A 13,436-nucleotide genomic window follows, 5' to 3' on the forward strand; every position below is an offset into this window, starting at 1 on the left:
CAACTTGACCATTTGCTAAAACTCAAACCAACTTGACTGTTTACCAACTGGACCATTGTACCAACTTTTCCGCTGATCAACTTGACTTAATTAACTTTCGAGTCCACTAGACTGTTGGCCAACTTGACCGTTTGCCAATTTGACCATTTGGCAATTCGACCGTTTGCCAACTCGTCCACATTGACAAACTTGACTTCAACTTGACCGTTTACCAACTCGACTGTCGTACCAACTCTTCCGCTGACCAACTCGACTTAACTTTCGAGTCAACTAGACTGTTGGCCAACTTGACCGTTTACCAATTTGACCATTTGCCAACTCGACCGTTTGCCAACTCGTCCGTTATACATGTGTGTATGCATCTCGACATAAACCTTGGGTTGCGTGATTTCAAATCATCAAAAGAAAAATAATTTTGTATCTATTAATTAATAAAAGATGTACTTGTCAATTAATTTTCCTTTCTCTGAAAAAAACAAATGGGTAAATAATTATGTCCGGCATGCAGAAACAACAATTGCGAGTACGCATGTTCCATGTTGCTGCGTTGTGCAAAGCAAGATTGTACTGTTCTTTTTCCGTATGTCACGACGGGCCATCTGACATTGTCTGGCGGAGATCATGTGGGCCAGCTAGGACACGGCTGACCTCGTGTGGTGAACCTGGAAAGAAAATCATAATTTTTTTGGAATGATAAAGATTAAAAATCTGATTCAAAAATCAAATTGTTGTTTATTTAATAAGGATTCCAATGATATGTTTAACATTTTTGACACTAAAAATTACTTGTTTCACTGGATTTTGCGACTCAATTGTTATATTTCCAAAGAGCAAACTTGTAATTTTAGTAAAACAATTTAAAATTTATTTATTTTGTTGTGCCATTCTATTTCAATGAACACAATTTTTAGGGTTGTTAAACAAGAAAAGAAAAGCATACTGACCTCTCTATTGTCTGACTGGTCTGTTGTCCGACAGGTCCGTTGTCCGACTGGTCCATTGTCCGACTGGTCCGTTGTCCAACAGGTTCGTTGTCCGACTGGTCGGTGGTCCGACTGGTTCTGTGACCGACTGGTCCGTTTTCCGACTGGTCCTTTGTCCATCTCGTCCGTTGTCCGACTGGTCCATTGTCCGACTGGTCCGTTGTCCGACTGGTCCATTGCCCGACTGGTCCCTTGTCCGACTGGTCCGTTGTCCGACTGGTCCGTTGTCCGACTGGTCCCTTGTCTGACTGGTCTGTTGTCCGACTGGTCCGTTGTCCGACTGGTCCATTGTCCGACTGGTCCATTGACCAACTATGGTCAGTTGTCCGACTGGTCTGTTGTCCGACTGGTCCATTGTCCGACTGGTCCCTTGTCCGACTGGTCCGTTGTCCAACTGGTCCCTTGTCCGACTGGTCCATTGTCCGACTGGTCCATTGACCAACTATGGTCAGTTGTCCGACTGGTCTGTTGTCCGACTGGTCCATTGTCCGACTGGTCCCTTGTCCGACTGGTCCGTTGTCCGACTGGTCCCTTGTGACTGTCCGACTGGTCCGTTGTCCGACTGGTCCGTTGTCCGACTGGTCCATTGTCCGACTGGTCCATTGACCAACTATGGTCAGTTGTCCGACTGGTCTGTTGTCCGACTGGTCCATTGTCCGACTGGTCCCTTGTCCGACTGGTCCGTTGTCCGACTGGTCCCTTGTCCGACTGGTCCGTTGTCCGACTGGTCCGTTGTCCGACTGGTCCATTGTCCGACTGGTCCATTGACCAACTATGGTCAGTTGTCCGACTGGTCTGTTGTCCGACTGGTCCATTGTCCGACTGGTCCCTTGTCCGACTGGTCCGTTGTCCGACTGGTCAGTTGTCCGACTGGTCCCTTGTCTGACTGGTCTGTTGTCCGACTGGTCCGTTGTCCGACTGGTCCATTGTCCGACTGGTCCATTGTCCGACTGGTCCCTTGTCAGACTGGTCCGTTGTCCGACTGGTCCATTGTCCGACTGGTCCGTTGACCAACTATGGTCAGTTGTCCGACTGGTCAGTTGTCCGACTGGTCTGTTGTCCGACTGGTCTGTTTTCCGACTGGTCCGTTGTCTGACTATGGTCCGTTAATTGTCCGACTGGTCCGTTGTCGACTGGTCCGTTTCCGACTGGTCCGTTGTTCGACTTGTCTGTTTTCCGACTGGTCCGTTGTCCGACTATGGTCTGTTGTCTGACGGGTCGGTTGTCTGACTGGTCCGTTGTCCGACTGGTCCGTTGTTTGACTTGACCGTTGTCCGACTCGTCCGTTGTCCGACTGGTCTGTTGTCCAACTCGTCTGTTGTCTGACTTGTCCGTTGTCCGACTTGACCGTTGTCCGACTCGTCCATTGTCCGACTCGTTCGTTGTGTCATACACAAAAAGGACACATGTACACATGTAGCTCGTCTCGCACCTCTGGAATGTTGGTGTTGTTTGATGGGTAAAAGCAACGTCTCAAAGCACGTGTCAGTATCGAGACAAAAAGTCTCGAGATCTTGTGGGGTCTCGAGCATACAAAACCTTATTGTTCATTTTGGAAAAAACCACAAAAAAATTCTAAAATAAATGTATATGATCTGATCATATCTGACTGAAATACTTTTGAAAGTTCGATAGGCGGTGCTATCGATTCCGAGGAACGAACTCAACTAGTCTGGTATATACCCAAATGTCACTTCATTTTTAGTAACGCAAACTCCCTTGTAGTACATGTAGTTGCGTATCGCATGCATCGAGTTAATCAAGCGCAACCATTGGCACATCAGCACTCTGTGATAAAGTTTAGTTTCAAAGACCACACATGAATTCCATGACCAGAAGGCAAACAATTTGAAGCACTCTGCGATCTGCAGATTTGTGCCTGCACGAGTTTGGCTCTTACAAGGCATCTCAGCCGAGTTAATAAGGCAAAGTATTGGGGTCAAGTGGCTACGGCTAGGCCACGGACATGTCGCGTTCTTCCACATGAATGTCGTTCTGCATTTCTCCGTTAATAAGAGCCTTTGGTCAGGCACACATTTCCGACACCGATTTTGATTCGAGGAAATTCATACCGTATTTTTCTTTTGCTGTTGACTTGTGCTTTTACCAGTTCAGACTAAGTTTAAATAAACACTCTGAAATAATATTTTCCTTACTAAAACTTAATGAAAATCAGCGTTGGTCATGTTGGTAAAATGGTACATGTAGGTCTTCTCTGTAAAGCAGGTGTTTTCAGTAATTCAGCATATCTTTGGACCAAAGTATTTGTACCAGGACATGTGAATAATCATTCCAATTTTATTATACATGTAAGATGGAACTTGAAATATACAAAAGGGACAATATGAAGAAACATTTGTTGAGATGTTTTGCATACATGTAGGTGATGCAGATTTTTACAGTGCAATGACTCGGGAAGTTTAGATTTTGATATTTTGGTCAAGTTACTTCCAATTTACCTGGACTTTTTTTTTTGATTTAAGTTGAGTATTAAAACAGACGAGTTGGCAAATGGTCGAGTAGACTAAACTAAACCTTTTAGTTCCAGTTGGTTAACAAACAAAGTTGTCTCAACAGTTGAGTTGGCACGACGGTTGAGTAACTTGAGTTGGCAAATGGTTGAAGTAGTTCAAATTGAGTTATTGGCAAACGGTTGAGTTAACTGTAAACCCTGACCAATTGCCTTTTGTTACGATTCAAATTTTGCATCCAGTTGCAAGACATCCTGTTACGATACTGGAGTTTGATCGGAACATTTTCTAAAGAGGGGAGATGTACATGACATTTCATTTCAGCGTGCGTCAGCCATAGATGGTGCATTCACATAGAGGGTGAAAGTGATGAACGCGATCACGCACGCGCGATCATGCACACGAGTCTGTTGTAGATTATAATTAACCCACAGCTGCGATAACCTGCTGCCATGAGAGGGCGTTTTCATGATGAACTGCTCCCACAAACATTGGGAATCAATTAATATACGTTGGAGATGAAACAGGGAGTTGACCGGAATTATACTTATGAGGCATTATCATGCTCATATGAGCAGGTTGCAGAAGTTTGTAGGGCCTTAATTAACTTAATGTGTGCCCCTCTGTATTTTCTACAGACTCCAGGACATGTAAGCTGATTTGGTGGGGAACGTAAGCCAATTAAGTGTCTGGCAAGGCATGCATCATATCACGACCATGGGAGATGCGGGAAGGATGGCAGCACAGGTATGCGATTGCAGGAGTGGTGTGGAACTCTGCAGCCACCATCATGCAACTTCATATGGCACCAATCCAGAGGTGGGTCCTGTCTCAATAATTCTCATTTCGTTTCCTAATTTCTCTAAACTCTGTACATGTAGTCCCAGTAGGGGGGCCCAGATAGACTTATATTATTCCAGTCACCACACATCGATTCGGAGTCTGTTGTAATGTTGAGCAAACCTGACCCGAAACCGACTCGACCCGAAACTGACTGGACCCGAAACGGACTTCGGGTCAGGTCGAGCCATTTTTCCATCATTTCAGTCGGGTCGGTTTCGATTTTACATTTGCAACTGTGACTGTTGGGTCAGGTCAGGTCGGGTCGGTTAAGTCATCTTATGAAAAACTTGAAATAAACCGAAATAAACCAAAACAGTTTTGACATTCACGCGGTTCAATATTATTGTAGAGTTGCTGTGCCCGGCACGGTGCGACCAACGTCAATCCACAAAATGTGCATGTGGTTTGCAGTTTATCATCGCACAGTCTATAATGTCAAGGCCCACCAGTAGGTCATGTTATGATGATTCTGTTAATTCTGAGACACCACCATTTTCACAAATTGAGAATTTTGGAGCAAGCTCGACGAGGCAAGTCCAGCCCATAATTTGAGGTCTAGCTGCATGTTCATATTTCCCATTGCTCTTTTCATTGTTCAGGTAGGGCTTGCGCACAGGCTGGTTGCAACTGGTGATCACTATGTGTACAAAATGAACGCCCGCAACATACACACGCCCAACGATTTTGTTTCAAAAGGTTACATTTTTCATTCCTTATTTAAAAGTTAAAATTTTAAAACATTTGTCGTAATTTGGAGAGTAAGTTCAATCATGTAATAAACTTAAATATTTTCCCATTTTGATCTGGATTGACATTGAAATTACACTAGTTTTTGCGTAGAGTATGAAACAAAGAGTACCAAAAATTGTTGCACGCATGACATGTTACGTTCACAGGCCATGTGGCGATGAACAGACCAGTCCATTACGCTCAAGATCCACGGCAAGAATTTTTTGCCCTGGTGATGATTTTGTTTAACTTGGTCTCAACGGTAGTATCGCATTGCAGACGTCAAGAAACCATACATGAGTCGCAAACTGACGAAAAAGTCATTCAGCCATCCTCGTTCCATGATTATCGGTCAACATGTACTATCTACTATCGATTTTCTTTTTCTCAATACTGTTTCTTTACGAAAAAAATTGATAATCATAACGGAACCTTTACAATTTAAATTAGAAGCCTTTCCTTTTTTCATACCGTCAAAATATAATTTTATTTTAGAGTTACATGTATAGACATATCGTGTCGCTCTGGATTTTCATCATGGCGCCGTTTGTCTGACATCGCGCGCAGTGTAAGTATCAAAGTTTATTTTTGCAGCGCCATGATGTAAACGAAAATAGCCTTGAATGCAAGGCTGTGCTGTATCAGCAACGCATATCGCTGGCCACGCATAGTATTACCCGTACTGCAATATCGCGGTATATACCCGATTCCATCACACGTACGCTCAAATCCCGCAGTTCATATTGTGCATGTATGTACATGCGTGTACACACTGCACTGTCCTTACGTGACAGTCCAACCCGTTCTCCATAAGAGCACGTACAGCCTTGATTATATTATGTCACCGGGTTTCATGTTTTTCTTTACTTTGCATCGCAAATCTCAGACAAATGGAAGGGGGGGGGGGAGGTGAGACGATATGGAAATTATCCAGTATGAATAATGTATGTTCCTCATTGACCAATCACGCTTCAGATCAATGATTGTTGGTTTGGTAACCCAACACCAGCGTGACCGCAAAGCGACCTACAGCATATATGTTTTTAAACAGCATGACACGTCCAATCATGGGCCAATTCACATTTGTTCGATCGTAAGCAGCTCATTCTGTTTAACATATTGTATGTCCAGAAAAAAATACTTCTGCTTCCAATTACATGCCTTTCAAAAGGGCAGGCGCCCATGGTAACACGAATGTGAGTTTGTGACGTAAACGGCGGCTATTCGCACTCGCATTCACGAAAGTTGAACACATTACATTTCAACTTGGCATTTCAACATGTACTACTGTAGCTCGTGCACGGAGCACTTATTAATATTGCATGGGTGCGTTAGCATTTTATTTGTGCCTATAGAACTCGGAAGTGTGCGCTGTTGGGCACACATTTGGGCACTGCTTATCTCAATTGAGTTTGGGTGTGTCGGTATCTTTATGTATACTTGGCACATCATTTGGTGATATTTGTAGGGAAGTTCAAGTTCACATGCTGTAGCCAAATTGTTTTCGTTAACACCAGATCGTTTGTGACTTGTCTACTTACGCTAATCCAAATTTTCTAATTCCAAGTCAGACAATTTTACAAATTAGGAATAAGCTACTTGAAAAGCCTTAGGCATTGTGCTGTTAGGGTGCGGAAATCATCTTGACCGGTAAGAGCATTTTGAGTTTTATGAATGAGTTACTTGTGACTTGCAAACAGGTGAATTTTACAAGAATAGTTTTGTTGCTTGGATACCTCCTGGAGGTCCAATTGAATTTTGGTTATAGTATTTGCACATCCGGAGGGAGAGTGCAGAGGATCTTATAGCCTGAGCAAATACAGAAACTGAAACACTTGAATATGTGTAGTTCGTTAACTATTTCTGGTTATTGTTGATATTTGTTCTTTCCAGAATAAATAATTTCTTGACTTGTTGTTCATTCACATGTAGTGTTCAATATATACCGTCTACTTCACTCTACTTACCTGTAGAGCAATACTACTTATGCATATTCCCCCTATCGGCAGGTATTTTCGCTAAGAGTTATATACAATAGCGCCCTTTGGCGTCCTACCCATAACACCCCGCGGCATGCGTGCCTCGTGAGCGTCCTCTTTTCTCTTAGCGGCAGGTCGGGTAGGACGTGCGTGAAATAGCTCGCTGTTTGCCTCGTCATTTACTACCCTTCTTTAATAAAAGAGTTAGTAATCATTAGTTTGTAGAGTTTTCATCATCTTCTTGGTTTCATTTATTTCATAATTATGAAGCGTTTGGGGAGGGCCGATCTGTCACTAACCGGGGGGAATTCCTCTCCCACGGGATGGACCGAGTTCTCGGGGGACTCTGCCGTTAACGCTACGTCGTTACTGCGGCAGCAGTCTCTCGTCCGACACCCTCAGCCACAGTTGGCTGGGGGAGATGGCAGTTCCGCCGATCAGTTAAGGGGGCCTCGGTCACCTTCTCCGGTCAACTCAGGCGAAACACCCAAACTAAAGGCACACTCCGGCAAGGTTCCTCCAAAACATATCTCCTGTGCCGGAGCAAAGCCTAAGAAGGGCCGTCAGGGCAAGCGTGGCTCGGCAACGAGCGCCGCTGTGGCACCTGGCCCTCCCCCGATCACGGGGCAGCCCGAGGGGGCTAGCCGTCACACTTTGGTGGGCGCTAGTCACCCGTGTCCTCCCGACACAGTGTCGAACACCACTGGTTGTCGGGATGGGCTATTGCACGGGCTACCGGCCCGTTCAGCGCTCGCTCAGCCCACGGGGCCTGAGGCGCTGTCGGCAGGGTGCATTATGAGCGATACGGAGCCGATTGCCTGGGGGGATCCCGGGCCGACGGCCCCCGTGCCATCTCGCTCAGAGGGACTACTCTCATCATCGGAATTTTTCCGTTGTTCGGGGGTCCCGGTGTCCCAGGTGTCTTCCGATTTTTCCTCGGACACACCTCGGGGCCGTTCTTCTAAGAAGAAGAAGAGTAAGAAGAAGGCTACACGTCGATCACGCCGTTCTTCTTCGGATTCTGACGACTCCTCTGACCGGTCCCGCCGGGGCAAACGCTCCCGGGGGGAGGACGCGGTTTCCAGAGCAGATTTCCTGCAGGCTTTCCAGTCGATTTCTGATACGCTATCGGCTATGTCGGCAGGCCGCCGGGCGGGCCCTATTTGGGGGCCCCCTGCAGCGGTGGACTACGGCCCACAACCATCGGTTGTCGGGCCCACATCGCAGTCTTCAGTCACCAGTCATGCTTGGGTGGCCCGGGAACAAAGGGACATACCGCACACAATTAGTCGTGCTCCGGCGTCCCCGCCTGCGGTGAGAGCTTCACAGTCGTCATTCGTTGGCCACGGTTGGGTGGCCCAGGCACAACGGGATATACCACACGTGGTTGACCGTACACCGGAGGCCCGGCCTGCAGCGAGTGTCTCGCATGCATCGGCCGTGAGCCATGGTTGGGTGGATCAGAGGCCACGGGACCTACCGCGTACGATGGGATCCCCGCCTGTATTGAGCATTCATCCATCCATGCCGTATGACTCTGAGGAAGTTGTCCAGCCGCTAGCGCGTGGCTCGGTACAACTCGCCCCTCCAGACGACGTTCGTTCACCGGAGTCAACTCGGCCCTCACAATCGGCTGAGTCATCTGATGACGACGAGGAACCAGACCGATTACAACGGCTGTCTATCTCTGAAACGGAGCTCCGTTTAGTACAGAGGGATATGATAAGAGTACTTAATCTACCCTCCGCTGATGAGCCCCCTCCGCCTGATCATAAATCTTTCAAGCGAAGGACGGGCTCCACATCTAGCAGCGATAAAATATTCCCCATACTTCCTTTAGATCAAGTATGCGTGGAACATATCGACAACATCATGTCAACGGATAAATGGCGTCCGTTTCTCAGACGGGAACGAGATTATTTTCGTTTCCCAGCTGAAGATTTTGCGAAGTTTTTCACTCCGCCTACTCTCCCCGACGCAGCAAAAGATAAACTTGCGGCCGATGAGAGTGGTTCGTCTTCCAAACGACCTTTTGTGGACAAATCGCGTTGTAAACTTGAGGACGTTTTGAAGAAGATAGACACAGCTTCACGTTTCGGTTCGCGGTCAACGTCTTTCTTACTTCTTCTTACGGAATATTTAGCCGTGGGCTATGAAGAGGACTCGCCGATTCCAGCGGATATGCTGACTGCGGCCCTTCAATGCCTTGACCATGGTCTACGCTCAGTGCTTGATCAATTCGCACGTGTGTCGGCCCTATCAACGTCCACCCGCCGGGGTAACGTGCTCGATGCACTGTTCCTCCCGTCGCAGGGTGCTTGAAAAAGACTTGAAGATCTCCCCCTGACGGGCACGGATCTATTTGACGGTGAATTCGAAGATCAGATGCGAGATGAGGCCAAACGTCTGAAGGCTACAGAAAAATCAACTTCAAGAAGCCTCCAGCACCGGCGTCCAAACAACAGCGTGGTAAGGGCAAAACATTTGTCATTCCCCGCCGCAAACCTCTGAAATCTGGTCGCGGTGGTTTTCGTGGCTGCACGGACAATTCTTCCGGTGCGCGCGCCACGCAGGCCCGCACGTTCTCTGGACAACAACGGCCCCAATCCGGTCGTGGTTTCCGGGCACCGGCCCCCCGCTATCCCGGGGGCTGGCGCAAGTGACTTAGTAGACTCGTGGCGGCCTCCCGCCGTCGGACCCGTGGGAGGCCGTCTCCGAGACTTTGCGGGGTCCTGGGGTTTAATTACGTCCGACCGGTGGGTGCTGGATACGATCGGGTGCGGCTACGCACTCGAGTTCTCGAGCACCCCCCCGTCGGACATGGTCGTTCGACCGACGGTAGTTCCGTCCGATCCTACCAAACGTCTCTCCCTCGAAGGGGAGATCAGTTCCCTCCTCGGGAAACGGGCAATTCGCCCGCTCCCTCCGGGGGAGATGCGGTCGGGCTTCATGTTGACCTTCTTCCTGGTACCCAAGAAGGAGGCCGGCATGTGGCGCCCGATTTTAAATCTAAAACCCCTCAACAAATTTATTCGGCCAAGACGTTTTCGCATGGATACGCTCAACAAAATACTCCAATCGATTCTTACACCTGCGTGGGGAGCCAGTCTAGATCTGAAAGATGCGTATCTACACATTCCTGTCAGACCAGACCACTGGAAGTTTTTTCATTTTCAGTACGAGAACGTCCAGTACGAGTTCATGGTTCTTCCGTTTGGTCTAGCCACCTCACCCCGAGTCTTCACGCGTGTGGTGAAGACAATCGGGGCCGCATTAAGAAAACAAGGTGTGATGATCTTCATGTATCTGGACGATTGGATCATTATTGCTCAATCTCAGACGGCCGCGTCGGCAGCACTCAATCTGACTTGGCGTCTAGCGGCGGGGCTCGGGTTTATTATCAACGCCGAAAAATCCCATCCACATCAATCCCAATTCCCAATCTTTCTGGGAGCGTCTCTCGATCTCCAGAAGGGATTGGCTCGGCCTACGGAGGAACGAGTTGTAAATCTCCAACAGTGTGTGTCTCTGTTTCTCCTGACGACCATGGCCCCAGCACAAGCCTGGCTAAGGTTGCTCGGTCTCATGGCCAGTATGGTAGATGTGGTGAACTTTTGCAGACTAAGGATGCATCCCATCCAGTTACATCTGCTGTCCTTCTATCGGCCCAGTCGTCACCACATACGTCATCTGGTGCCGACCACACCTTGGCTGATACCGCACCTCCGTTGGTGGCTCGACAATACCAATCTCATGGAGGGGCGCGCGTTTCACAATCCCAAGCTGTCAGTGACCATCACGACAGACGCGTCACTTTTTGGCTGGGGGGCCACCCTCCACCCGCGCCAAGTAGCGGGTCGGTGGGGGCCCAAAGATTGCTCAAAACACATAAACGTGCTGGAGAATTGGCAGTCATCAATGCTCTCCAACGTTTTCAAGCATCAGTGACGAACCAGGTAGTCAACATTCGATGCGACAATGCCACAGTAGTGGCCTACATCAATCGACAGGGAGGCACGCGATCCGCCCAACTATGCGCGCTCACTCGTGGCAACTCATCTCCCAGGCGAGGAGAACGTCACAGCCGACGCTCTCTCCAGGGGGTGGGTCGTTCCGACGGAATGGACACTGCGTCCGCAGGTTGTCCAGTCACTTTTTCTGTTGATCGATCGGCCTCATGTCGACGTGTTTGCCTCTCGAAACAACCACCAGTTACCGGTATACTGCGCAAGACACAACGACCCTTGCGCATGGCAGACAGACGCACAGGCAATACGGTGGGACAGACTACTTGCGTACGCCTTTCCCCCGTTCTCCCTCATACCGCGAGTACTGACCAAAGTGGAACAGGGGGACTGCAAGATCCTCCTCATAGCTCCCTTTTGGCCACGCCAGCCTTGGTTCCCGAGACTCATCAAGCTCTTGGTTCACCGCCCGGTGATTCTTCCGAAGAGGGCAGACACACTGTTCCAGCCCAGCTCGGGTTTTCTTCACCCGGCCCCGGAGGATCTCCACCTGACGTGCTGGGTATTATCAAGCAATCCTTCCGCACGGCGGGCCTTTCTGAACGAGCTGCGGCCATTGCAGCCTGCAGCCGGCGGGAATCTACCAGGAAAATTTATAGCAGTAGATTACACCATTTTTACAAATGGTGTAGAGCCAGGTCTCTGGGGCCCTTCCGATACTTCTATAGGAGAGATTGCAGACTTCCTAGTAGGCCTATTTGACAGTGATCTTGCTACAGCCACAGTTAAGAATTATCGTTCGGCTATAGCGGCTATTCATGGAGGTTTCTCTGACGGTTCCTCGGTGTCAGATAATCAGAATCTTAGCCAACTTATCAAGGGGATGTTTGTGTCACGCCCCCCGACACGTAGGCTATTACCATCGTGGGATCTCTTTGCCGTTTTATCAACCTTATCGAGACCCCCGTTTGAACCAATGGGCAGCTCAACCTTGTTGCAGCTGTCGGTTAAAGTGTCATTTCTATTAGCAGTGGCTACATCTAGACAACGTAGCGAGTTGCATTTGCTTACGGTGGAGACAGGTCATATGTGGTGGGAACCAGGGGGTGTTCGCCTGGTTCCTAAAACAGGTTTTCTAACCAAAAATCAGTCGGAATCATTTTCACCTCCTGACATTTTTGTGCCGGACATCAAATCCTTTTCGTCTGTCTCTCGTGACAAACTTTGGTGTCCGGTCAGGGCCCTGAAGTGGTACGTTGATAGAACTAAAACGCTTCGAAGCGGCCATTCACAGCTGTTTATAACAACGACTCCACCATACCGACCGGCCTCGCGTGATACAATTTCCCGCTGGTTGGTTACGGCCATCAAATCAGCAATAGACTCACCAACAACAGATTCCGTTGGGTCAGTCCATGCACATGAGGTCAGGTCAACTTCTACTTCCTGGGCCTTTTTTAAGGGTGTTTCTATTAAAGATATCACACAGGCAGCGTGTTGGAAAACCCCCAACACCTTTACAGAGTGCTATTTGAAGGATGTCCTCCAGACGGAAGGCAGAGCCGGGAGAGTGGTGCTGAAGGCGGCGAGCCGAGCATCATCAGGTCCACAGGATCCTCTCCTACCCGGGACTTCCCTAGAATAGGTGAGTCTCCTCATCCTGACTATTTACATTATACATTACATTGTATTGAATATAAATGTATAGCTAAACACTCTTGTAATAAGGTCATTGGTCTTGGACAAGTTACCTTCTTTGTATACAGTTTACCTTGTGCATGGGCTTGGTTTGAAGTGTTTTAGAACTTGCTTTAAGAAGTGTCGTGTACTAACAGTACTCTTCTTTGCAGGATTCAACTGTATTATATCATAATACTTTACATTATGAGACGTTCCCCCTAACGAGGGCTGACGTCTCGATTAACATGTGAGGGTAATTAATATCCTTTACATGTAGAGTTCTTGGTTTTTTCCCCTGTCCGCCTTTGGACGGAACAGTGGGAGCCACCTGGGGTTGCATTCCATGTTTCATGCCCCTGTGAGTAAGCAATAGCATCTCGCATGACCCACCTCCTTGACGGTGCTAGTCTGTGCATAAGTAGTATTGCTCTACAGGTAAGTAGAGTGAAGTAGACTCCCCCCCCCCCCCACAGAAGTGTGGTTGGGGTCTACGAACGAATACTTACCTGTAGAGCATCCCTCCCCCCTACCCCACTCTTCTCGATGCCTTGGGTACTTTGTTGTATTCCGACTTAGCGCTCGAGAAAAGAGGACGCTCACGAGGCACGCATGCCGCGGGGTGTTATGGGTAGGGCGCCAGAGGGCGCTATTGTATATAACTCTTAGCGAAAATACCTGCCGGTAAGGGGAATATGCATAAGTAGTATTGCTCTACTGGTAAGTATTCGTTCGTAGACCCCAACCACACTTCTGTGGGGGGGGGGGGGGGGATTTAGTCTGTCTGAT

At 48.3% G+C, this 13,436-nt stretch overlaps 1 protein-coding gene across 1 annotated transcript; it reads right to left on the reverse strand.

The window, feature by feature from the left end:
• Positions 1-585: 585 nt before the first annotated feature.
• Positions 586-1,798, reverse strand: LOC119733023 (dentin sialophosphoprotein-like). Its single transcript, XM_038206603.1, has 2 exons — positions 961-1,798; positions 586-662 (listed from the first exon to the last, which is right to left on the reverse strand). Exons 1-2 carry the CDS (start codon positions 1,796-1,798, stop codon positions 586-588), a joined length of 915 nt encoding a protein of 304 aa, XP_038062531.1.
• Between the last annotated feature and the right edge of the window lie 11,638 nt (positions 1,799-13,436).

The sequence above is a fragment of the Patiria miniata genome, unplaced genomic scaffold, assembly GCF_015706575.1.
Source record: "Patiria miniata isolate m_02_andy unplaced genomic scaffold, ASM1570657v1 HiC_scaffold_25, whole genome shotgun sequence".
Classification (NCBI taxonomy): Eukaryota; Metazoa; Echinodermata; class Asteroidea; order Valvatida; family Asterinidae; genus Patiria; species Patiria miniata.

What these genes read in the sequence shown, in the direction of transcription:
- LOC119733023 (XM_038206603.1), bottom strand. Translation starts at nt 1,798, where the DNA reads ATGGACCAGTCGGACAACAGACCAGTCGGACAACTGACCATAGTTGGT. An exon ending in ACCTGTCGGACAACAGACCA is followed by an intron (nt 663 to 960) that starts GTCAGACAATAG and finishes TTTTCTTTCCAG; the next exon opens with GTTCACCACACGAGGTCAGC.